The sequence below is a fragment of the Erithacus rubecula genome, assembly GCF_903797595.1.
Source record: "Erithacus rubecula genome assembly, chromosome: 6".
In the NCBI taxonomy this organism is placed as follows: domain Eukaryota; kingdom Metazoa; phylum Chordata; class Aves; order Passeriformes; family Muscicapidae; genus Erithacus; species Erithacus rubecula.
The window spans coordinates 10,244,000-10,265,645 of NC_136688.1; the positions used below are offsets into that span (position 1 = coordinate 10,244,000).

At 52.8% G+C, this 21,646-nt stretch overlaps 1 protein-coding gene across 5 annotated transcripts in view; it reads right to left on the minus strand.

The window, feature by feature from the left end:
* MYRF (myelin regulatory factor) overlaps nt 1-21,646 on the minus strand; it is a 43,378-nt gene that overhangs the window by 3,449 nt on the left and 18,283 nt on the right. Inside the window, exons 4-27 of one of the 5 annotated variants that reach the window (XM_079309390.1) lie at nt 19,195-19,256; nt 16,510-16,831; nt 16,024-16,196; nt 15,439-15,562; nt 10,394-10,589; nt 9,728-9,804; nt 9,141-9,251; nt 8,788-8,878; nt 7,812-8,012; nt 7,140-7,248; nt 6,583-6,692; nt 5,968-6,128; nt 5,485-5,557; nt 4,850-4,938; nt 4,477-4,545; nt 3,890-3,970; nt 2,679-2,764; nt 2,416-2,577; nt 1,641-1,746; nt 1,468-1,538; nt 1,285-1,372; nt 899-973; nt 674-776; nt 101-175 (exon numbers count right to left, since the gene is read on the minus strand). In XM_079309390.1, coding sequence (XP_079165516.1) covers nt 101-175; nt 674-776; nt 899-973; nt 1,285-1,372; nt 1,468-1,538; nt 1,641-1,746; nt 2,416-2,577; nt 2,679-2,764; nt 3,890-3,970; nt 4,477-4,545; nt 4,850-4,938; nt 5,485-5,557; nt 5,968-6,128; nt 6,583-6,692; nt 7,140-7,248; nt 7,812-8,012; nt 8,788-8,878; nt 9,141-9,251; nt 9,728-9,804; nt 10,394-10,589; nt 15,439-15,562; nt 16,024-16,196; nt 16,510-16,831; nt 19,195-19,256 — 2,815 coding nt within the window. Of the gene's footprint in view, nt 1-100; nt 176-673; nt 777-898; nt 974-1,284; nt 1,373-1,467; nt 1,747-2,415; nt 2,578-2,678; nt 2,765-3,889; nt 3,971-4,476; nt 4,546-4,849; nt 4,939-5,484; nt 5,558-5,967; nt 6,129-6,582; nt 6,693-7,139; nt 7,249-7,811; nt 8,013-8,787; nt 8,879-9,140; nt 9,252-9,727; nt 9,805-10,393; nt 10,590-15,438; nt 15,563-16,023; nt 16,197-16,509; nt 16,832-19,194; nt 19,257-21,646 lie in introns of all 5 variants that reach the window. The other 4 variants (XM_079309389.1, XM_079309391.1, XM_079309387.1 and 1 more) reach the window with 4 other exon arrangements.

Below are 21,646 nucleotides of genomic sequence, written 5' to 3' on the forward strand. Positions count from 1 at the left end.
TGCCACCCACAGGACTGGTACTAAACCTGCATTTCCCACATTCCATAAATCCCACATTTCTCTCCTTGCACGTGTCCCTGGACAAGCGGCAGGCACTCACCGGCTGCGCCACTCGGAAGTGGTAGGAAAACTCGCGGAAGGACAGCATCACCAGAGGCCAGCGGTGCGTGGTGTCCTGGGGAAGGAAGGGAAGAGCTGGCATGAATCAGGGATGAGCTTGGGGGATGTTCTCCAGGCCAGATCTGTGAGAAAATCCACACTGCTGGCAAGTGAACCCATGGATGTTTCCCAGAACACAAGTGGGATGAGGAAGGGTTCTGGGAGCTCGGGGGGCTCAGCCTGGAGAAAAGGAAGCTCTGGGAAGAGCTTCTGGCTCTGCACAACTCCCTGACAGGAGAGGGCAGCCAGGTGGGATCAGCAAACAGGGAACAATGGATAGGATGAGAGGAAACGGCCTCAAGCTGTGCTAGGGGAGGTTTATATTTTGAGAAAATTCCTTCATGGGATGGGCTGCCCAGGACAGCAGTGCAGTCCCCATTCCTGGAGGGATTTAAATGCCATGTGGACGTGGCACTTGGGGACATGGTGGACTTGGCAGTGCTGGGGGAATGGCTGGACTCTTCCAACCTCCATGATTCCATGTGTATTTTGTGAGCTGTCCCCTTCTCCCTACCTGTGCATCTGTGGAGTCAGTGGAGCTGTTCCCGCTCACAGCATCCTGGCAGGGATCACTGGAGACAAGGCCACAGAGGGAGATGGACACAGCGGAGGAGGAGCTGGGAAGAGAGGACACCATGAGAGCCTGGAAGGGGGAACATGTGTCCCTTTCCCATGGAGACACCGTGGCCACATCAGCCACTCCAGGGGCTCCCAAAGGACATGATCCATGGGCACTCACTTCATCTCCAGGGTCAGGTTGGTGTTCACGGCTGTCTGCTGGCTCACAGGGATGCGGTAGCTGAAATTCCCAGTCCTGGGAACACAGAGAGAGTATTAGATGTAACTAGGCTGTGGGAAAGCCAGGACACAACCCAAAATTCCTGACAGGCTGAGAACTCAGAGGGGAGAACTTCCCAATGTCCCAAGGACAAGCCCACCACCAAACACAACCCCTGAGGGAAAGCTGGGAGCAGCTCCTCTTCCCATGGAGCAGCATGGGGTGATGGCAGGAAAACACCCAATAAAATCTTGTGAAAACTCCCAGATTTTCCTATTTGCTGCTGCCACAGTGCTGCTGCCACCCAAGTGCCACCAAGGTGCCACCAGCCCGCCCTTCCCGCTCACCTGCAGGCGTCGGCAGCGGCGCAGTACTGGGAATGGATGGCCAGGTTGATCTCCAGGATCCGGATGGATTGCAGCACCGGGCTCGGCCCTGCCGGGGAGAGAACAGGATGTGTAGGAACAGCAGAGGGTGGAAAATCCCTCTGAGAGCAGGGCTGGAAGGGCAGGAAGGTGGGATGCACGTACCATCCGTGCCGGGCTGCTCCGTGCGGGGCCGCTCGCTCACCGGCTGCCGGAGGCTGCGCTGCTGCCGGGAGCTGCTGCGGGAGAGCGAGAGGTTGGAGATGTACTTGGATTTGCCCTGGATGTGGGAGAAGGGGGAGGAGGGGCTGGCATTGGGGCTGCCGAAGCTCTGAGACCTGTCAGGAGTCTTTGGCCACTTGGTGAAGGAGGTGGATTTCCCGGTGATGCCCCTGGATTTGGCTTTGATATTTGTCACTGGCAGGAGGGAGGGCTGGCTTTGGTCTGTGGAAAAACGGGAGAGAAGGTTGTGCTGAGATGCAGAGAGAGGCTGGGATTGCCCTGTCACCATGTCATCTCCTGATGCTTCCCAGGTTGCCCAGAGAAGCTGTGGCTGCCCCATCCCTGGAAGTGTTCCAGGTCAGGTGGGATGGGGTTTGGAGCAACCTGGGCCAGTGGAAGGTTCCCTGCCCATGGCAGGGGTGGAACCAGATGGGCTTTAAGATCCCTTCTGACCCAAAACATTCCAGGATTCTGTGCTTCTATTTCCTCTGTGCCTGACGGAGCTGGTGATGGAATGAGGAGGGAATGGGGTCAGACCTCAAGGCAGGGCTGGTCAGATGAGCTGTGCCTGGTGAAGATTCCCATGACTTTTCACTGGTAATGTGGGAAGCTCCAAATCCTTTCCAGCCCCCACATTGCCCTAGCAACAGGATCCAAACTGCACCACATGGGCAGAGAAGGGTATAAAGGATATATCCAAGGATAAGGATAGAAAGGATATCAGCTATTAATCATCTTCCAGAGGAGTGGAATGAGCATCTGGAGGGGGGAGAGAGAGCTGGAATTGTTCATCCTGGAGGAGACTTTCTCACAAAAAGCAGGGCAGGGACACAAGGTGACACAAACCTTGGAGATATCCCAGCATTTCTGGGAATCTGGGCTGGCCCTCACCTGTCCTGTTGGTGGCATGGGCAGGGCTGGTCTCCGAGGGGACAACGGAGGAGATGCCAGTGGGAGCAGCGGAGCAGCACGTGGAGAAACAGGGAGGGCTGAAACAGGCCAGCACACCGCCACCAGGAATGCCAAGGGCTATTCCATGCCCCTCATCCAGGACTGCAGGGACACAGGGAATAAGTCAAGGGATGGAATGGGAGCAGCACCCGGTGTCCTGCAGCCCTTCCATGAAACCAGAGCCATCCCAATCCATCACCCACCGTGCTGTGGGGGGCTCCTGCTGCTGGCTCCGTTGGATGCGGCTGTGGATCGCACTGTCTGCGTCTTGTCAATGTTCTGGCTTGACCTGGAATGCAGGAAAAGATGCTGGAAACCTTCTGGATGTGGACAATGGTGTCACTTGTAGGTGGGGAGAGAAGTGGCTGCAGCAGGAGGATGGGAAGAGGGATATGGAGTAAGTGGAGGTGTGGAAGAGAATAGAGTGATCTGGGAAAGGCAGGAGAAAGGCACATGAGCCATGAAGACAGCAAGGAGAGCTCAGAAATTCCACAGGGAATCGTGTGGCAGTTCCATGTCTGGCAGGGAAGAGTCCCAGCTGGTTCAGAGGACACCAGCAACCCTCCTGGAGCATGCTGTAACAAGGTGCAGGTTTGACTCCCATCAGGAATCTCCTGGGTGGATTCAGTTGCTTGGGAATCAACAGTACCCAAGCTCTCACCATTCCCTAAGGAATGTGCCCCTTATCCCTTGAAGATAGTTTCTCATCTTGTTCCTTAGAAACACACACAATCCACTCTCACCAATTCATCCCATGGAATTCCAGGTGTTTCACTGCAGTTTTCCAAGACCTGAGCTGAGGACACCACAGGTGTCTCCTGAGGGTAAGGGAGATGGGAAAGGGAGGGAATCTTTCTCCCAAGTTTGCAGAACAAGGAGCACTTCTGGACACCTGTGTCCATGTCTTACCTGTCCCTGAGCATCACTCCAGGTTTCTGTGGGATTAACGGAGTGTCATGCATTTAGAAGAATTAAAAACCCACTCTGTCATTTCCAATATTTGTCTAATTACGGGAATTTCTTTTCCAGGTGAAAGAAGACTCAACAACAGTTTCCCAAAGAGAATGTAGGAATAAGCCTCTGGAGCTTCACCTTCATCCCAGTCTAAATCCAACCCCTATCCTCATGTTCCTCCACTGCATCCCTTTTCCTTACACAGCTTTATCTTGCTCATGTTCTCCAGCAGGATGCAATTTCTTTATTTAACCTTTGATTAATTGATTTTTCCATCTCCTACTCCTGACAAGATCCATATCCCTTCCTCCTGGAATCCCACTGGAATTTTCACATCACTTTCTCTATTTTCAGTTTCTTGGTTTTTTGTGGTGCAGGAAAAAAAAAAAAAAAAAAAAAAAAAGGACTCAAGAGAAGGAAGGAAGGAATTAACTAATGAAATAATGAAACAGTCACATACCGTGGACACAGAGCGACCGGAATTCCGGGACCCCCGTGCCGAAAGAGGGCCAGGAGACAGGCAGTGGGTACAGCAAAGTAGCTACAGGACAGTGCAGGGACACAGGGAAAACAGGAAAGTGGGAAGGTGACCAGGAGGACAGGGAATGAAAGAGGATATGGAAGGTAACGGGAAGGAAAAGACAAAAACGGGGAAGTTGAAGACAAAGTGGAAGGAAAATGGGTTGGATAAGAGATGTAAGGAGGAGAGGAGGGAGAAAAATGGGAGAAGGAAAAGAGGGAGAAAAAGAGACTCATTATCAGGTTACACAAGCTCCCAAAGCTGATCCAGCCCTGCTGCACCAGTGGGATGAGGCTGCTTTAGTCCAGCTGGAGGCATCCAAGGAACATTCAGCACATCCTAACAGGACATTCCCTCTTCCTTCTCTATTTCTCACTTCTTGCTCCAGATAACCACCACCAGACCAGGATGTGTGGCTGTGCTTGGCAGGGTTTGCAGCTCTGGAACTGTGCTCAGTAATCCCAGTTTCTGTGCTCCAGCCTCTCCCAGGTGACCTCATCCCTCCCAGAGATTCCCAAAATACCCACCCGTCGATGTCCATGAGATCCTCCTCACTGCGCAGGCTCAGCACGTAGAGCGTGGACATGGACACCACGCTGGAAAAGAGAGAAGGGCAGGATGAGGAGGAACAAGGATACAGTGTGGGATCAATCTGCTTCCACAAAATTCCAACCCAGGAGGGATTGGATGCTCCAGCCCTGGAAGCATTAGAGGCCAGGTCGGAGCAACCTGGGATAGTGGAAGCTCCCAGCTCATGGCATGGGTTGGAACTGGATAAACTATAAGGTCTCTTCACACCCAAAGCATTCCAGGATTCTCTGAAGAAGCCACAGATCTGCACACCCCATGGATGGATGAGCTGGAGGGAGCTGATGCAGCAGCCCAGGAGTGGGATCTCACCTGAATGCCATGATGATGACCAGGGCAATGATGGTGCCCTGAAGGAAGCGCTGGCTGATGCAGGCCTGCTCCGGGACAACCGACGGAGACTGCGAGGGAAAAAATCCTGGATCAGCTCAGGAGCCCCCGGATCAGCTCACCTCCCTCACTGCTCTGGTCCTTGCACCCATCTCCCCCAGCCCAACCTGAGCTCTCTGCCTGCCTCCCTGAAAATCCTCAACTCCACAAGTTTAGAAGTCATTAACGTCTCCATTAGGAGATAGAAAAGAAGATCATGGGAAAACTGAGTTTGGAAAAGCTCTCTAGGATCATGGAGTCCAACCCTTCTCCCAGCATTGCCAAAGCCACTACTAATCCATGTCCCGAAGTACCACATCCACATGGTTTTTAAATCCCACCAGCCATGGGGATTCCACCCCTGGAGCCCACTCTTTCCATGAAGAAACTCTCCCCAATATCCAGCCTAGCCCTCCCCTGGCACAACCTGAGGCCATTTCATCTTGGATAAGACAGGGTGGAGAGCCCAGTTTCCTGGCTCCAACCTCCTTCTAGGGATTTGTGGACAGTGAGGTTCCCCCTGATCCTCCTTTTCTCCAGGCTGAGCCTTCTCTGCTCCTTTGGGATCCGTCCCTTACCTTGCTGGTGACTTTGTGGGGTCTCTTTTTGTGGGGCACGCTTCCCGCCCGGCTGAACTGGCTCCCGGTTTGGCTGCAAGGAGAAAGGAGGAATGGAGCTGAGCTGGGCAGGGACAGCTCTCCAAGCCATTCCCAGGCAAAAATGGGATTTTCTGGGAGAAAAAACCCCTTTTTGTGGTGTGACAGTCACAAACCCCAAAGCCAGCATAAGCAGGGTCAGGATGGAGATTTTGGAAGCATGGAAAACTTTTTGCCATGAGAAAGCCACTGACTTTAGGGAAACATGGAGGCCATTTCATCCTGGATGTTGTTGGGCTGGTCCTGTGGGAATTCTAAACCTCCCCAAGCTCTGTTTGAATCCTCTCCTGGCCAGAAGACACCAGCCAACAACCCACTCCTTCCTCATCTCCCTGTTCCCAATCTGAGTTGCCCCTTGGAGCTTCCTGGGATGAAAGGGGACATTCCCTGTGGCTCCACGGGTACCTGAAGGCTCCAGAGCTCACAGTTGACTTCATGCTGTCCAGCCTCTTCAGCTTGGCCAGCTTGTGGCTCCACCTTTCCAGCTCATCAATCCGTGTCTCCAGGTTATCCGTGAGTTTGCACAGCTCCTTCACAGCTCCCACATTCTCCATGAAAATCCGCTCCTGCCAGGGAATCAGGCCAGCAGGTTGAGGCATTCCTGAATCTGGATGATCCATGCCCTCCATGTGTGCCCTGGGAGACTGTCCCCTTGATTCCCAGAGCAGCAAGCAGGCTGCCACAGGTTGGGAAAGGTCAGGAAACCAGGTGCTCCAGGTTATCCTGACACAAGCACCTTATCTTATCTAGGAAGGGGAGATTAGGACTGGGAGCCTCCCTGCAAGAAGCTGCCAACAAAAAGCCCTTCCCAAAGGAGATGCTGCCAAATTTCACCAGCACCAGGCTGGTTCCTCCCTGCTGGTGTCCGATATCCACCCGGGGCTGCTCCCGATTTCTGGAAGATCAGCCAGGTCTGAAACTCATCTGGGAGCTTTTCCCAGGCATCACACTTTCCATCCTCCATATGCAGCTCCACAGTTCCCTCAAGCCAGGCTCCCCAGCCTCCTGGCTGCCACCAACCTTGTTCACCACCAGGAAGTTCTCCAGGGTTTTCCCATTGGAAAAGACCAGGTCCCCAGTGTCTTTGACAGCTTCTGGGAGGATCTCCTTCACTTCCTGAGCAATGACACCTGTGTGGAGATGGAACAGTGGGATGGGATGGGATGATCCTGCACTCCCTGGACACACTGGGAGTGACACCAGGGGTGTCCCCTCCTCATTCCAAGCTGTGCAGGGCTCCTTGAGGACCCTTGAAGGCCAAAGGATGATCAGACAAGGCTCCTCCCCAAATTCTATGGATAGGGATCATCACTCCACCATAGTGTATCTGGAGAAACCCTCTCTCTGTGGCAAGTGCCATCTTCTCTCCCACTCAGTAAAGAGGGAATTTCATTAGATTCCTTAATTTGGGAGGTGAGAAGGCCCTTCTTGCCAACTGCACACCTGGGGGGCTGTCCTGGTACAGAGCTGGGTACAGCCCCTGGGAAAGGCAGGGAATTCCTGAGGGATATTCCTGTGTCAGAGGGGTATTCCCATGGGACATTGCTGGCTGACAGGTGTATTCCCATAGGATGTACCTGTCTCAGAGGTGCTGTCAATGCCCACTGTGGCTGCAAACTCAGGTTTGTAGTTGTAGTGCACCAGCCTCATCCTGGAGATCCGCTTCAGCTGCTCCGTGGTGTCCACCTGGGACAAAACAGGCACACTGAATTCCCAGGGGGATATTGCTTCCCAAATCCTCACCACTCTGCATCCAAGCAGGACAACCCACTATGGCCCATGAGAATTCCTTTGGGAGATAGCCCTGAACCCTGCTCTGAGCATGAGGACAAACACCGGGTTTAATATCCAATTAAATTGGATAGGGCAATCAGGAGACTGAGTCTCCTTGCAGAACCAGACACAGGGAAGAGACAGCTCCCAAAAACAGGTGACATGATTATATCCAGCTTTTCTGGACAGGCAAATTCAGCTGAAAGGAATTCAGAGCAGAGCCAAGCCTCTCACCCAGGCTCTGGCAAAGCCTGCTACCTGCCATATTGACCTTTTTTCTACTTGTTTTCCACCTTGCTACTTCTGCCTAACACTGGAAGAATCAATATTCCCTAAGACACAGTGTTGGGACAGAAAAGCACTTTCCATCTGCTCTACAGTCATAGGATCACGGAATATCCTAAGCTGGAAGGGACCCACAAAAACCACTGGAGTTGCTCAGACTCCTTGTGACCCCAAGGTTCCCACGCCCTCACCTCCTGGATGTCCTCCTTGACCCGGAGATCCGAGGGGTGCATCAGGGACCCCATGACCTTGACGTTGCCGTGCACCACCAGCGCCTCGTCCGGCCGGTCCGTGTTGATCCCCACGCGGCCGTGGTGGAACACGGTGTCCGGCAGCTGCGCCCGCTGCCACAGCACCTCACTGTCGCTCTCAAACTGCCCCGGGTTGGAAGCCTGCCGAGAAATCGGGAAGCAGGGACGCGCTGAGAGGCGGGAAGGAGGGGAATGCTCGTCTCCCTGTCCCTGAGGGAATATCCTTGCTTCATTCAGCTGTTATTCCAGCTATCAGGGTTCTAGACACTCAGGACAGCAGACATGGATGATACTCCTGGGTTCCAGATTCAGAGAATTCCAGGTTGCCTGGAATTCTGCACTGGGCATCCTGGAGGCTTCCTAATCCATTGTGGACTTCTTGTCTGAAGTCCCAGTTTGGGTTTTACTACTCGCTTTCATGTTTTTGCTCCAGCAAAACCCTGGGAGAGCCTGGGAATGTTGTCTTGCTTTTCCCACTCCTCTGCCTTAGGACATGAAAAGGTGATGTTCTGGAAAAGTGACCAGTTTTCCTGCATCTTCTTGTTCCTGTTGCAGAGTTCCAACAACACTCTTCCCTCATTCCAAACAAATCTACTGGACACTGATCCCATTTGGAGAATGGAATTCCTTCCTTATCCTGTAACAGGTTCTTGAACCAGGTATGGAAAATCTGAAGCCAGAACCCAAGTTTGGACAGGGAAAGCTACAAGCAAGGCAGAGAAAGTGTGGAGGAGGCAGAAAAGGTGGGAAGTCAGGTTTGGAAAAGACCTTTAAGAACATCAAAGCCAAACCATCATCACCACCAAACCACGACCCCAGGTGCCACATCCACATTTTCTGAATGTGGAATGTGTGAAACAACCCAGGATGGTGCAGCAAAGCAGAGTGGGGACAGAGGGAGAGGACAGGGATTTACCCGGACGATGATCCGCTCGGAGATGTGAGCTGCCAGCGTGTAGTTCTGGTTCTGGGCATGTGCCTGCAGGGCCACCACCAGCATGAAGTACCTGTGGAGGGACACAGCTCAGGGACACATCCTGTGCTGGGAAGTGCCAGTGTCCATCCTCTCTGGAGCACTGGGCACCACAGCAGGCTTGCAGCACCCCCTGTCCTTGAGCTGGGTGTCCCTAACCCCTCCCAGAGCAGGGAAACCCTTCTGGTGTCCACAATCCAGGCCCTATTCCCACATGCCACTCCAGCCACTCTGGGACAGGCAGATCCACAGGATTCTCAGGATGTTCTGGAGGAGGCCCCTGTGTCCTCCCTCACCTCTGGTCCGGGTTGGGTTTGCCTTTCTTCCTCATGTTGTTGGCCGTGGTCTCGCTGAAGTGGAGCCGCCCCACGGTGACCTTGGTGACCTGCTCTGGGGGCAGGTTCACCCTGGAAGGAAAGGAAAACAAAGGAATGAGTGAGGACGGTGGCTGTCTGGGAATGGTGCCTATCTTTCCCCACTTCTATCTCTTCCTTCCTTAGGTGGGAAGTACACAGTTTTCCTGCACCTGGAGGCCTTGAACCCAACAACACTCTTCCCTCATTCCCAGCTGGACACTGGTCCAATCTTGGGACCTGCAACACACTCTTCATGCCCTGAGGCTGCTCTGAGGAACCAGGCATGGAGAGGCTGGAGCCACAACCTGGAGAGGAGGGTTTTTTTGGGAATGGCCATCTCCTGGCCTGTACCACCATGGCAGGTCTGTGAACTGGGAATGCAGGGAGAGGAAAACAGAGAAAACTGGACAGTGTGACACCCACACAGTGGAGTGGGAGACCTGCCACTCCACCACCTCCCCACCTTCTCCTGCGGTTGCTCATTCCCTGGGCTCACAGGATGCTCATTCCCACGTGGACACACTCACGTGACGGGGTTGAAGGGCCGTTTGCTGCGGTCCGACTGCGACTGCTCGATGTTGATGGACTGGTTCAAGGCCTCCAGCTGGAGAGAGGGATTTGGGAATGTGGCACAGAGCACAGAGACCTTCCCCATCCCACCTCCTCCTTCCCAGCTCTCTGCCCACTCTTCCATGCCTGGGTACATCCAACTCTGAACACCCAGGCTGAGTGTGGGCATTGTCCAAGTGTCAAAAAAAAAAGAGGGTGGAAGGATCTTCCTGAAGTGCCTTTATTCCTCTGGAGTCAAAGCAAGCAATCCTGAAGATAGCCAGAGGGAGCCCATCTTAGGACTTGTATTTCAATGGCCTCAGGGGATGTTTAGATTGGATATTAGGGAAAATTCATTCATGGAAAGGGTGGTCAGACATTGAAACAGGCTGCCCAGAGGGCAGGGATTTAAAAGCTGTGTGGATATGGCTCTTGGGGACATGGATTAGTGGTGACCTTGGCAGTGCTGGGAGAAGGGCTGGACTCCATGATCCTAGAGGGCTTTTCCACCTTAACCACTCCCATGATTCTATGTTTCCTCACATTCCTCTCCTACATGAAGAAGTGCTGTCACCTGTTCCCAGCCACCTCCCAACCCCTCTTTTCCCAGCTGGCTTCACCTCGGTCCCTTAGCTCCCGCTTACCTTCACTCCATGCAGCTTCAGGTAGAAACATTCCAAGGGTTTCAGGCCCTCAGGGGTCTTCACGTACTTGGGATCGCCGAGCATCCCGATGTACACGGTGACCTGGAAGTGGTTCTTCTTCTGGCACACGAAGGCGTCGTCTCCCACCGAGAAGTTGAAGCCCTTGTCGGCATCCACGCGGTACGTGAGCATGGGGCTGGGAAGAGGGGCCAGTAAGAACAGGAATTCCCCACAGAAATGTAGGTATCCCATCCCTGCCACTGTTCCATGCCCCAGGCTGGAGGGGCTTGGAGCAATCTGGGTTAGTGGAATGATCCCTGCTGATGTATCATCTCCAAGGTTCCTTCCGACCCACATCATTCTACAGCTCTTCCCGTTCAACTGGGAATGAATATGGAGTTCCCAAGTTCCAAAGCCTGGAGCATCCCTTTAACGTGGCTCTCACTGGGAGAAGCAGCTCAGACTGACCCACACCTTGTGGCATTCCTGGTGTCACCTCTTACCAGGCTGTATCCCTGTATCCCCAATTCCTGCTGGAATCACAACCACCTGCTCCTAAAAAGCTCCCAGCGGACAGGTCTGGAGGAGGAGGAGAGGGAGGGAGGGAGGGAGGGAGGGAGGAGGAGGAGTCCTGGCTGATCCATGAACACACACCAGCTGGAAAGGTTTAATCTACATCTCCTTAATGGGCTGGTTTCCATGGGAATCAGGGAAATATGTGGCCTTTGCAGCGAGTCCATTTTGCTCACCGTCCATAAAGCCCAGTCCTGGGCTGGTGGGCCCTCGGAAGGGGGGAAAGGAACTCATCCCACAGAACACCCAAATCCCATTGTTTTTAATTTAGGAAAAGGCATGAGGTAAAAAGGGAGCTCAGCCCAGCCTTGGATCTCAGGTTTAAAAATTATGGAGCACTTCTCCCCCGAAACCAAACCACTTCTGACTTCCACCTCCAGAAAGACCAGGAGGGGAGGTGGACAGACGGACAGTAAGGAATGTGGCAGAACTCAGGAGACTCTGGGAAGCAGGAGATAGGGATTCTTCACTGCTATCCCTCCTTTTTTTTTCTGGAATAAAACCATTCTCCCCCTGCAATCACCTAAGGAGTTAATGTGGATGAGAGCTGGGGGTGATTCCAGGTTGCCATGAGTAATTGTGGGATGGCCACGAGGAACCACTCTCTCCTTACGCCCCAGGGAGTTGGGAATGCTGTGCCCTGCTCCAGACACAAACCAGGCGGTGGGAGCAGAGCACTACCTTAGCCCAGAGGCACGAGAGGAATTCCTCAACCTCCTCCCAGCTTCAGCCCTGGATTCTCCATCTGGATATTCCGGACTGGGACACGCAGTGAAGCTGATCCAAGCACCTTCATCCCAAGGGGATCCAAGCAAAGCCATTCCCAGTTGTTTTTATGACTCTTGAGTGTTCACCACTCTTCCTGCTGTTTTTTTAACTGGCAAAGCCACGGAGAGGGAGGGGCTGTCCGAACTTCCAAGCCATGGATGCTTCCCAAATGGGAAAACTGATGGCTGCTAAATGTGTGCTGACGGAGGGGAGACAGGTGGGCTCCCCCTCCTCTGCCTTCTGAAAATTCCAGTCTTCCACCCCTTTCAGAGGTTCCTTATCACTGATTTTCCCATTTTCCCCAATGCTATCTCTACACTGGGATTGATCAGAGGGAAGAAGCTGTTTTCCATGCTGGCTTTTCCAAGGAGAGCACAGGGGCCAAAGGGCAGTGTCAGGAATAAAAGGTCTAAGGTCAAATGGATTATTTGATCCCAAACATCCCCACTGACAGGGGTGGATTAAGGCAGGACAGAAGGGCAGGATCAGAGGAGGTTTTTCCCCATCCCAGTGAGGGTGAGGGGTTACAAACTCCCCACTGGGAATTGCATTGGGATTTGGCCATTAGCAGGATGGCAGAGGGATGCTCATGTTCCCCCATTCCTTCCTTCCAGGTTTCCCCGTATCTAAAACCACTCCTAAGACATAATACTGGGAGACCCCTAATCCAAAGACATTCTCTAATTCCACACATTCCCTGATTTCTTTTACTTCCAGGATACAAACTCCATCTGAGCAGCAGGACACTGTCACCTCTCCCACACAACCCCACCTGTTTGTCCATACTCAGCTTCCCAGGATACATCCACGATCCAACACCCTGTATCACATATCCCAAAACACATCCAGCAGGTCTGGACCACACCCCACAGGTCTCCACTCCCTTGGTGAGATCCAGGATGTGCAGCACAGCCAAGTTTGGAGCTGTTTCTCTGGACACTGCTCCCAGCCAAGGGGTGCAACCCCAAAATCCCAGGATTAGCCCCCAGAGAGCACCAGTTTGCTGGATGGGAAAAGAACAGAGCCTTCCCAGTTTCCTAGCTCCCAGTTCCACAGCTCTGGCCTCAGCATGGAGGTGTTTCCATCAAGGGCTGCACTATTCCCAGCTGCCTTCCCTCAAGCTGGGAGAAGGAGGAGGGAGCTGGAATTTATCAGAACCTGCTGTCAGGGAGATGAATGGCTCCTTCTCCCAGGAGTAAATTAGGGAATTGCCCGGTTCCAGGCCTCTTTGGCTCTGCTGCTGGAAACCAGCTCATCCCTGGAAAAGTTCACTGAGCCTAAAACCGCAAAAGCTGAGCAAAAGGCCAAAAACATTGTATGTTATCCATAAAATTAATCCAGGGATTTCTGTCTCCTTCAACAACACAGATTCCTTGGCAAAACCTGAGACACGGGAACCTAATCCCTACCCCATCCCCTTATGGAACCTCATTTTTTGTGTGCAAAGGGAGGAAAACATGGAATTGCATTAATTGTATTTTTTGCCCTGTAATCGCTCCCAAGAATCTGGTAAGAACCTGGACAGCTTCCCATGCTCTCCCTCCTTCACCTCCTTTCTGGACTCTTTTCTTAGGATCAAGAGTAGGAAAAATCAGATAATTCAGATGATTCACATTCCTGAGGCTGTGAAAAGGTTTTGGGCACCTGGATCACAGGGAACTCAAATAGCACATCGAGACTGGGGACAGCTTCCAGCAGAAACCAGACTGGGAATGGCAGCAGAAACCAGACTGGGAATAACTGTGGATCTGGATGTGGATGCTGCTCCTTTGCTGTGGACACCCAAAAGCAGAAAGGAGGGAGACAATTCCCACCTGCCGAATTTGAATTAACCAACCTAAAAAATGACATCATAGGAGCAAGGAAAGATGGAAATTTTCTTTGTGTTTCTCATAGATTATCCCAGGAAAGTGCTGCACCAGGAGAATGAAGGGATATTCCATTTAAAAAGAGATGTAAGTCCAGCTTGCACAGGAGCAGGAAGAGTCCCCTGAGGTAATGTGGAGCTAAAAATTAATTAATCAACCTTTAACCCTTAATTCCACTCAAATCCAGCACCACAACAAAGCCCACGTGGCTTCCTCAAATCTCCATGGAGTCACCTCAATGGAATTTATTCCTTACACAACAGGATGACGACCTCAATGCCCCAGGAGTGGGTTTGCTCTGGCTTTTACCCCAAATCCTGAAAGCAGGAATTAGGGAAATGGTCCAAAGATCCAAAGAAGCAGGGCTGGTTTTGTAGGTGCTCTCCAGCAATTCCTCTGTGTCCAGCAGACAACATCATGGAGTTTGTCTCTGCCAATCCACCTGGGGACACCAGGGTGCAAGGAAAATCTCTGGAAGTGGGATAGAAATGCCTGGAAACAGCCTGGTACATGCTGTGATATATATGGGATGGAAAATCATTTTCCCAGAGAAGGAAGCAGCAAGAAGGAAAAGGGAGGCTGGAAAACCAATGGATAAGAGGTGACATGTCCAAACAGAGGTCAGAGGAGGTGGCAGCAGAATTCCTGCACATGGAAGAAGGATTTGGGGGCAGGATCCATGGGAGATGCTCAGCTTTCCCCATCCCACCATCCAGAGGGAGCAATGGTGGTGGAGAGCAGGGAAAGGTGCAGGATGGCTTTGGAGCTGTTGATATTCTTTTATGGAAATGGCTTGGTATACCAGAAGGAATTGTCTTCCCAAATTATCCCTCTCCTGCTGTGGGGTGGGAAAACAGCCATAGACTCCAAAAGAGGCAACCAGAAAAACCACCATGAAAGATGGGATAAAGACTGGATAAGCAGATTTGTGTGGGAAAGCTGGGACTCTGCCCCCACCCTTGGAACCCTTGGCTCCCATTCCCAGGCAAAGTGTGATCATAGTCCTGGGTTATCCACAGGCACTGGAGCATTCCCTGCTCTGTGTCCCCCACGGGACCCCAGCTGGCTGTGTGGAAAGAGGAGGGAGGGAATTGAGAGGGAACAGAGGGTCCCTGGGAGGTTCCTGGGAGCCATCCCACTGCTTGCCAGCTCTTTGTCACCTCCCAGGAATGCAGGGAGGATCCACTGTGGTTTCCTCCTGAGCACTCCTCCTTCCCAGTGTGCTATCCCCACCTTCTGCTGCCTCAAGTCCCAGCCCACCTTCCCACTTCTCTCTTCCCTGTCTTGGTCATCCCAGCCTTCCTCTCTGGCCTGTCCACCACTTTCTAGATTTCCTAATCCCTTCCCTCTCTTTCCTTCCTCTTCTGCCCCCTCAACCCCTCCCATTCCTCCTCTTCCTCCAGCTCCCTTCCATGCTGCTCAAGCTCTCCTGAAGTGGCTATAGATGACCTCCAGCCACCCACGCTAGAAATTCCCAATTCTAAATTTAAAATCCAAGATTTTGGTAAACCCAGGGAGGGGGGAAAGGTGCTGCTGGTCCCAACCTTCTTCAGGACAAGGCTGGATTTGCCATGGTGAGCAAGGTCTGAGTGGTTGTGGAATTGTCACCAAAGCTGCTGAAATGCCTTCTGCTATCCCTTAATTATCCATAAAAAGTGTGGAAGAGTAACATTCCTGGTAGGAAAGGGGCAGTGGGGAGCATTACCTCCACCACAAAGCCCAGCCCAGGGAGATCCTTATCCCACATTTCGAGTGGGATCCTCCCAACACCAGAAGCTTGCCACTTGCACAAGGAATGTGAATCCCACTTTTTCCAGCAGTGAAGGAATTACTCACAGCTCCTTGTAGTTGGCATCGTACAGAGTTGCCCACTTGTTCTGCTGGTGTGGCTGCCACTTGATGGACTGGAAGTTGGGATCCAGGTAGGAGCCGTTCAGGCTGTCGTTATCCTGAATCAGGCCTGCAGAGAACATCAAAATGGATTAAACCCCGATTTTAATGAGTATCCAGAGGGGTGGGAGCCCAAGGAAGTGACAGGCACTGCCTGAAGCTTCCCTCCTGCCTCCCAGGGCAGCTGTTGGAGCTGTTTCTCCAGACACTTCTCCCAGCCAAGAGTGCAACCCCAAAACCCCAGAGAGCACCAGTTTACTGGATGGGAAAAGAACAGCACCTTCCCAGTTTCCCAATTCCAAGGCTCTGGCCTCAGCATGGAGGTGTTTCCATCAAGGGCTGCACTACTCCCACAGCCCTCCCTCAAGCTGGGAGAAGGAGGAGGGAGCTGGGATTTATCAGACCCCAGATATTTATCGGATGTTATCAGCATTTATCAGATCTAGGCCAGGGGTGAATCCCACAGGTTGGCAGCCTCTGGCAACCCTCTTCCCTCCTCTCAGTGGGGTGGAATTCAGGGAATGGGGGTACCTGGGGAGAGCGCACCCGGCTGGTGCCAGGGCGGCGTCTGGACACGGTCGGGATTGAGCGGCACGGATCCCATTCCCGGCTCCTGCTTGATCAGCCCGTTCAGCATCTGGGCGTTGAGGGTGCTGGGGGGGGACTCGGAGTGTTTCCTCTTCTTGGCGGGATGCACCGGGAGGCTGCGGATACCGCAGGGAACGCGGAGTTGGGAGCTGACAATCCCACAGCCCATGACGAGCGGGACAGCACAGGGCAAACAACATTCCCACAGCGCTGTCCCACCGGATCCCACACTGCTGGGACACTCGTGTGCTGAGCCACAGCTTTAATCCCACAGAATCCCAGAATGGGTTGCGTTGGAAGAGACCCTAAAGCTCATCCAGTTCCATGGGCAGGGAACCTTCCACAGATTTCCCCTCGTTTGTTCCCTCCACTGAACCCCACATTCAGGTGCCATTCCCATTCCCTCAGCCCTGCCCTTCCCAGCCTTACTCTGCTCCGTGCTGCTGGAGGAGCTGGTGCAGCATCTGGGATTGCTGGGCATGGTGCAGCTCGGCGGGCGCCATTCCCGGCCCGACGCCGTACGGAGGCATCAGGGGCTCGGCCTTCAGGAACATTTCCCGCTGCAGGCCAGGAAAGTGGGAATTGTGCTGGGGCTGGAGGGGGTGAGGGGGGGGTGGGGGCGGTGGGGGGGGGCCCTGGAGGTGAGGGGGTGGAGGAGGAGGCGGCGGAGGAGGAGGAGGGTGCTCCAGGCGGGAAGGGGGAGTCATGTGACACATATTTTCGGGAGTCATGGTCCGGAGGAGGTGAGGATCTGGAAAAGGAGAGAGAGCCAAAGTTAGGAGTGTCTTGATCCCAGATCCAGAACTGACCCAGTTATCTTGGATTCTCAGGTTGAATGAGGCTTGGAAAAACCTGGGCTAGGCAAAGTGTCCCTGCCCACGGCAGGAGTTGGAATGGGATGAGCCTTAAGGTCCTTCTCCACCCAAACCATTCCAAGATTCTACCAATTCCATGGGAGAAGAGTCAATAAAATTACCTGAATACCCCCAGCACTTCTGAGGGGTCACTTTAAACATTTTAACTGAAACCAGGAGGAGACTTTGATCCCTGAATTTAAATAAATAAAAAGGAACATTCAAATGTGATTCCACCTTTCTCCTCTTCTATTTGGAATGGGATACCAAAGCCATTCCATAATTAGAGTGGATTTGACTACACCAGCACCAACAGAAATGTTTGGGGTGTGGAGGGACATGCAAATCCATGTCCCTTCCTTCTCTGCTCCTCATCACCTCAACATTCCAGATCCACTCCCTTTCATGGGCAGGGACACCTTCCACTAGATCAGGTTGCTCCAAGCCCTGTCTGACCCAGCCTTGAACACTTCCAGGAATGGGGTAGCCACAGCTTCTCCAGGAAATCCATCCCAGGGCCTCACTGCCCTCACAGGGAAGAATTCCTTCCCAATGTCCCTCTGGTAGTGGGAAGCCATCCCCTCCTGTCCTGGCATTCCATGCCCTTGACCAAAGTCCCTCTCCAGCCTTCTTTTTATTCACCAGGACAAAGCCCATCTGTTTTTCCAGCCTTTCCCTGATATTTGCATCAACCTGTGCCTTCAGGTGTCCCCACAGGACACTGCAATCCCAGCAGGAATGAGAGACTGACTCCTGGGATGTGAGGAAACCGCAGGGGAGAAAGAGACAGTGACTTTGGTTTAAATGCAAAGCAAAACTTCTTCAGGCTCCAATGTGGAAAACTGGCCGGAAAACTTATCCAGGGACTGGCAACCAAGGCAGGCACAGCCTCTGGGAGCATGGAGAGTGAGGCAGGGAAGGATCTGCTGGATCTTTCCAGGCTGAGCTGGATGGACTTTGGCCTCAGAACACCCGGGCAGGGGCTGAGTAACGAGGCCAAAGCGCTTGAGCAGGAATGGGAAAACTCCTCCCGTCAGAAGGTCTGGAAAACTGGAATGTGTTTGTGCCGGGACCTCCTGCTGAAGGCAGCCAGGGCAGGGCTGCTTCCACCCATCCTGCTCCCTTCCAAGGTTTTCTGCTTCCCACTGGGACTTCTCAGCGCCTTCTCCACAGACATGGAATTGGATTCCTCCTTCCAGCCTCAAACCCAAGCCTGCCTTTCTTTGGGAGCCACCTCAGGGACAGCTCAGCCAAGGGTAGATAGGCAAGTGATGTGCTTGTCCCAAGGCATTCCCAAATCCAAGAAAAATCATGTCCAGGAATGCAATTCCAGCTTTGTGGGTGCCCTCCTGAGCCTCCTCTCCTTCCCAACCGAGCTCCGAGCACTCCAAAGCCGTTCTCCCCATGGTGAGCAACCCGGCCTCTTTGTTATATTTAAGGAAGGGCCAGGAGGAATTCCAGGGATTTTTTTTAGCAAGATAAACAGAACTCTTGACCTCTTCCATCAAAAAAAAAAAAAAAAAAAAAAAAAAAAGAGCAGGCGCTGCTCCTGGTGGGGACTGGGCTGGAGCCTGGGGAAGAGGGTGCTCCTGCCGAGGGGGAAGGGAGACCAGCACAACCTTCCCTCCTTCCTTCCCAAGGAGTTTTTCCATGGGAGAACAGTGAAGGTCACCAAACAACCCTGGGTGGCTTTCCTGGAGGAAGCCGGGTCCTGGAGGGGGTCCCAGCTCCCTGTGCCATTCCAGTGGGAGGGGAAGATCCTCGGGATCAGGTGGAAGGGAGGGAAAAGGCTGGGAAGGAACTTACTGGAGAAAGGCGGGTTCATGGCTGCTCCCCAGAGGCAGGTTCCATGTCAGGGGCGCGCTCCCGCTCCGTGTTCCCGAGGCAGAGGGCAGGAACAGGGCGATGCCGGGCTCCACATCCCACCCAACACGACCTCCCCGCGCCCCCCGACTCCCACCAGGGACTCAGTGCCCGTGGATCCTCACTGCCACCACGGATTCCGTGTCTGTGGGTTCCCTGCTCGCCTCCTGCGCCGGTCCCTCTCCCCTTTCCCAAAGCCGGGAGCGGAACAATGGGCGAAAGCCGAGGGATATTTACTAACTGATAATCTCCCCACGTAGTGCAGCCGCCTGTTTTCTCCCGGCTGATAAAGACTGCAGAGCCAACCACTTCCACGGAATAAAGAGGGGGTGGATGCTGGATTTGGGGCTTGGATTGGGATTTTTTCCCCCCCCTTCTCCCTGTTTGAAGCACTTACCGTTCACCTGCTGAGGGGAGTAGGCTTCCGACCCGGAATCCGGGGGAGAGTCCGGCAAAGTGCTGCAGAGCAAAGGGAAAAGAGAAGGGAAAGTCATTTCAATCCAGTTTCCAGCACAACCAAGAGATCCAAGTGGATGCAAGCACCCTCCAGGATCTGGCAATCCCAGAAGGGAATCCCAGGTGCACCTGCAGCAGATCCTGGATACGCAGAGTGTGTCCAGCTGGGATTGCCATCACTGTCACTGTTCCCACCGGAGCTTCGGAATAGGGAACTTTTGTTGAGCTGACAGTGAGAGTTCCAGGGAAAAGAAGCCAAACAAATTTATCTGCTTCCCAGGGAAATGTCAGTGATCAAGTGGAATGTACAGAACTCTCTCCCCATCCTGAGAAGCTGTTCCAGGCCAGGCTGGAAAAGGCTTGGAGCAACCTGAGATAGTGGAAGGTGTCCCTACCTATCGCAGGCACCGGATGGGCATTATGGTTCCTTCCCATCCAAACAATTCCATGACTCTGTGAAATGTGAGGCTCTGTGGGACCTGGGAAGCCTATGGGATGGATTTTATCTGAGCAGCACCACAGCTCCTGCTGTATCCCACTGGATATATTCCAACATCACCAGGAGCAGGATTTAGCCCTGACTGTGAAACACAATCCAAAAAATCAAGTGGGAGCTCCCAGCTGCCTTTTCCAGCACATCTATTGCTAGGGATGGCAGGACAGGGTCCTGTGTGCTGGCACAGCAGGGAGATTCAGGGAGACTATGGCACATTCCCATTTTCCACGGGAATTCTTTTCCATCCACCCATCCTACACCATCAGCTTTATGGATGTGAAATAATCCCAGACAAATCCCAGTGCTTCTTGTATGAAAGCCAGCCAAAAAGCAAATGAATTAGGGACACACTGCTCCAGCTCTGCTCCTGACAGCACCCACAATTCCAGCTGGGAACCAGGATACAGGATCTTCCTGGACCAGAGAAGCCCAAGGCCCATTAATTGGATTCTCCATGGGAAGCTGCACACAGCAGGGGCTGGAGAGGAATGAGGTAGGATGACCCCCAAAAACCCCCCACCATACTTCCTTCATCCTCCACCTTCCCTTGGAGCACCTTTCCATCATTCCCTTCCTATGCCTGGCTGGAGCACCCATTCCCAGCCTTACTTCCAGGCTCCTTGTCATGCAGGATCTGCATGGATTTATCAGGATTTATGCCAGCAAGCCAAGTTTTGGCCAGTAACAAAAGGGAACAGCACAATTGAAGGAATCCAGGAGGTAGAAAAGGTGGACACTGCAGAATTCCCACAGGGAGGTAGCACTGGATGTGCCCAGTCCACGGGAAGGGTTTGTTGGTATCCACCACATTGCCCCCAAGCACATGATGGGATGCTTGGGCCAGGAAGTGGACTCCATTATCCTTGTGTGTTCTTTCCTGGATATTCAATGATTCTCCACTGGAAAAAGCCTAGGACAAGGGGGAGGAGTCATTCTGGGATGCTGGAAAGTTCAGGTGCATCCAAACAAGGTCTCAACCTCTGACAGCAAGGTGTAATCTTTACTCATGACATCCTGCAGAATTCCAGATGCATCCAGAAGAAAAGGACATAAGGCATCACTTCCAGCTTTTGTTTCCCTCTAAGTGCCAGGTATTCTTCTGGGATCACTGCAAGGAAAACCCCCTGGTCTGGAAATAAAAGGCAGATTTTTTCTTTTAGCTTTCTGGGATGTCTTTCCAAGTTCATCCAAAGGTTGAAAGTCATTGGCTGAGTGTTCCCAATTTTGGGAATCCCCACGTCGTGCTTGCTGGCAACACTAGAGGGCACAAGGCAGAGGGAGAAGGGCCAGTCCTGGAGCCATCCTGGCTCAGTGTCCTTGCATCCATAATCCCATGGGAGAAGACTGTCCAGGGCAACCACCACCTAAAGATCCAGGCTGGAGCACAGCACAGCACCTTGGGATGTTTCTATTCTCCTCCTTCCATCCCAGAGAGCAGGAACCACATCTTTTCTCCTCTTGGGAATAACTCTCCAGTTGGGTCCATCAGCAATCCTAAAACCTGCCTTTGCTTTTCCTCAGAGCTTGTTGAAAAGGACACATCCAGCTCAGATCCATCTTTTCCTTCTCTGGAGCAGAGCATCTACAACATCAGCCATGAGAAAAACATCTCCCTGCCCAGTGTAGTGAACTATCCTCTGGGATAGTCATGGCAACATCCTGGAGACTGAATTCCATCCCACAGACTGAATTTTGTCTCGTTCCAGTTTATTCTCTGTCTCTTCCTCCTTAAAAAATAGCTCCAGTGTTCTCCCACCTGCAGAGTCCAGCAGTAGTATCCAGTACTCTATGATGGCATGGGGGATGCTCCCAAAAAAATCTTTTGGGAAGCTTCAGGAACTCCACTTGTCCAGAACCAAGGACTTACCACAGAGCAACGCTGCCACCTCTCACTGCT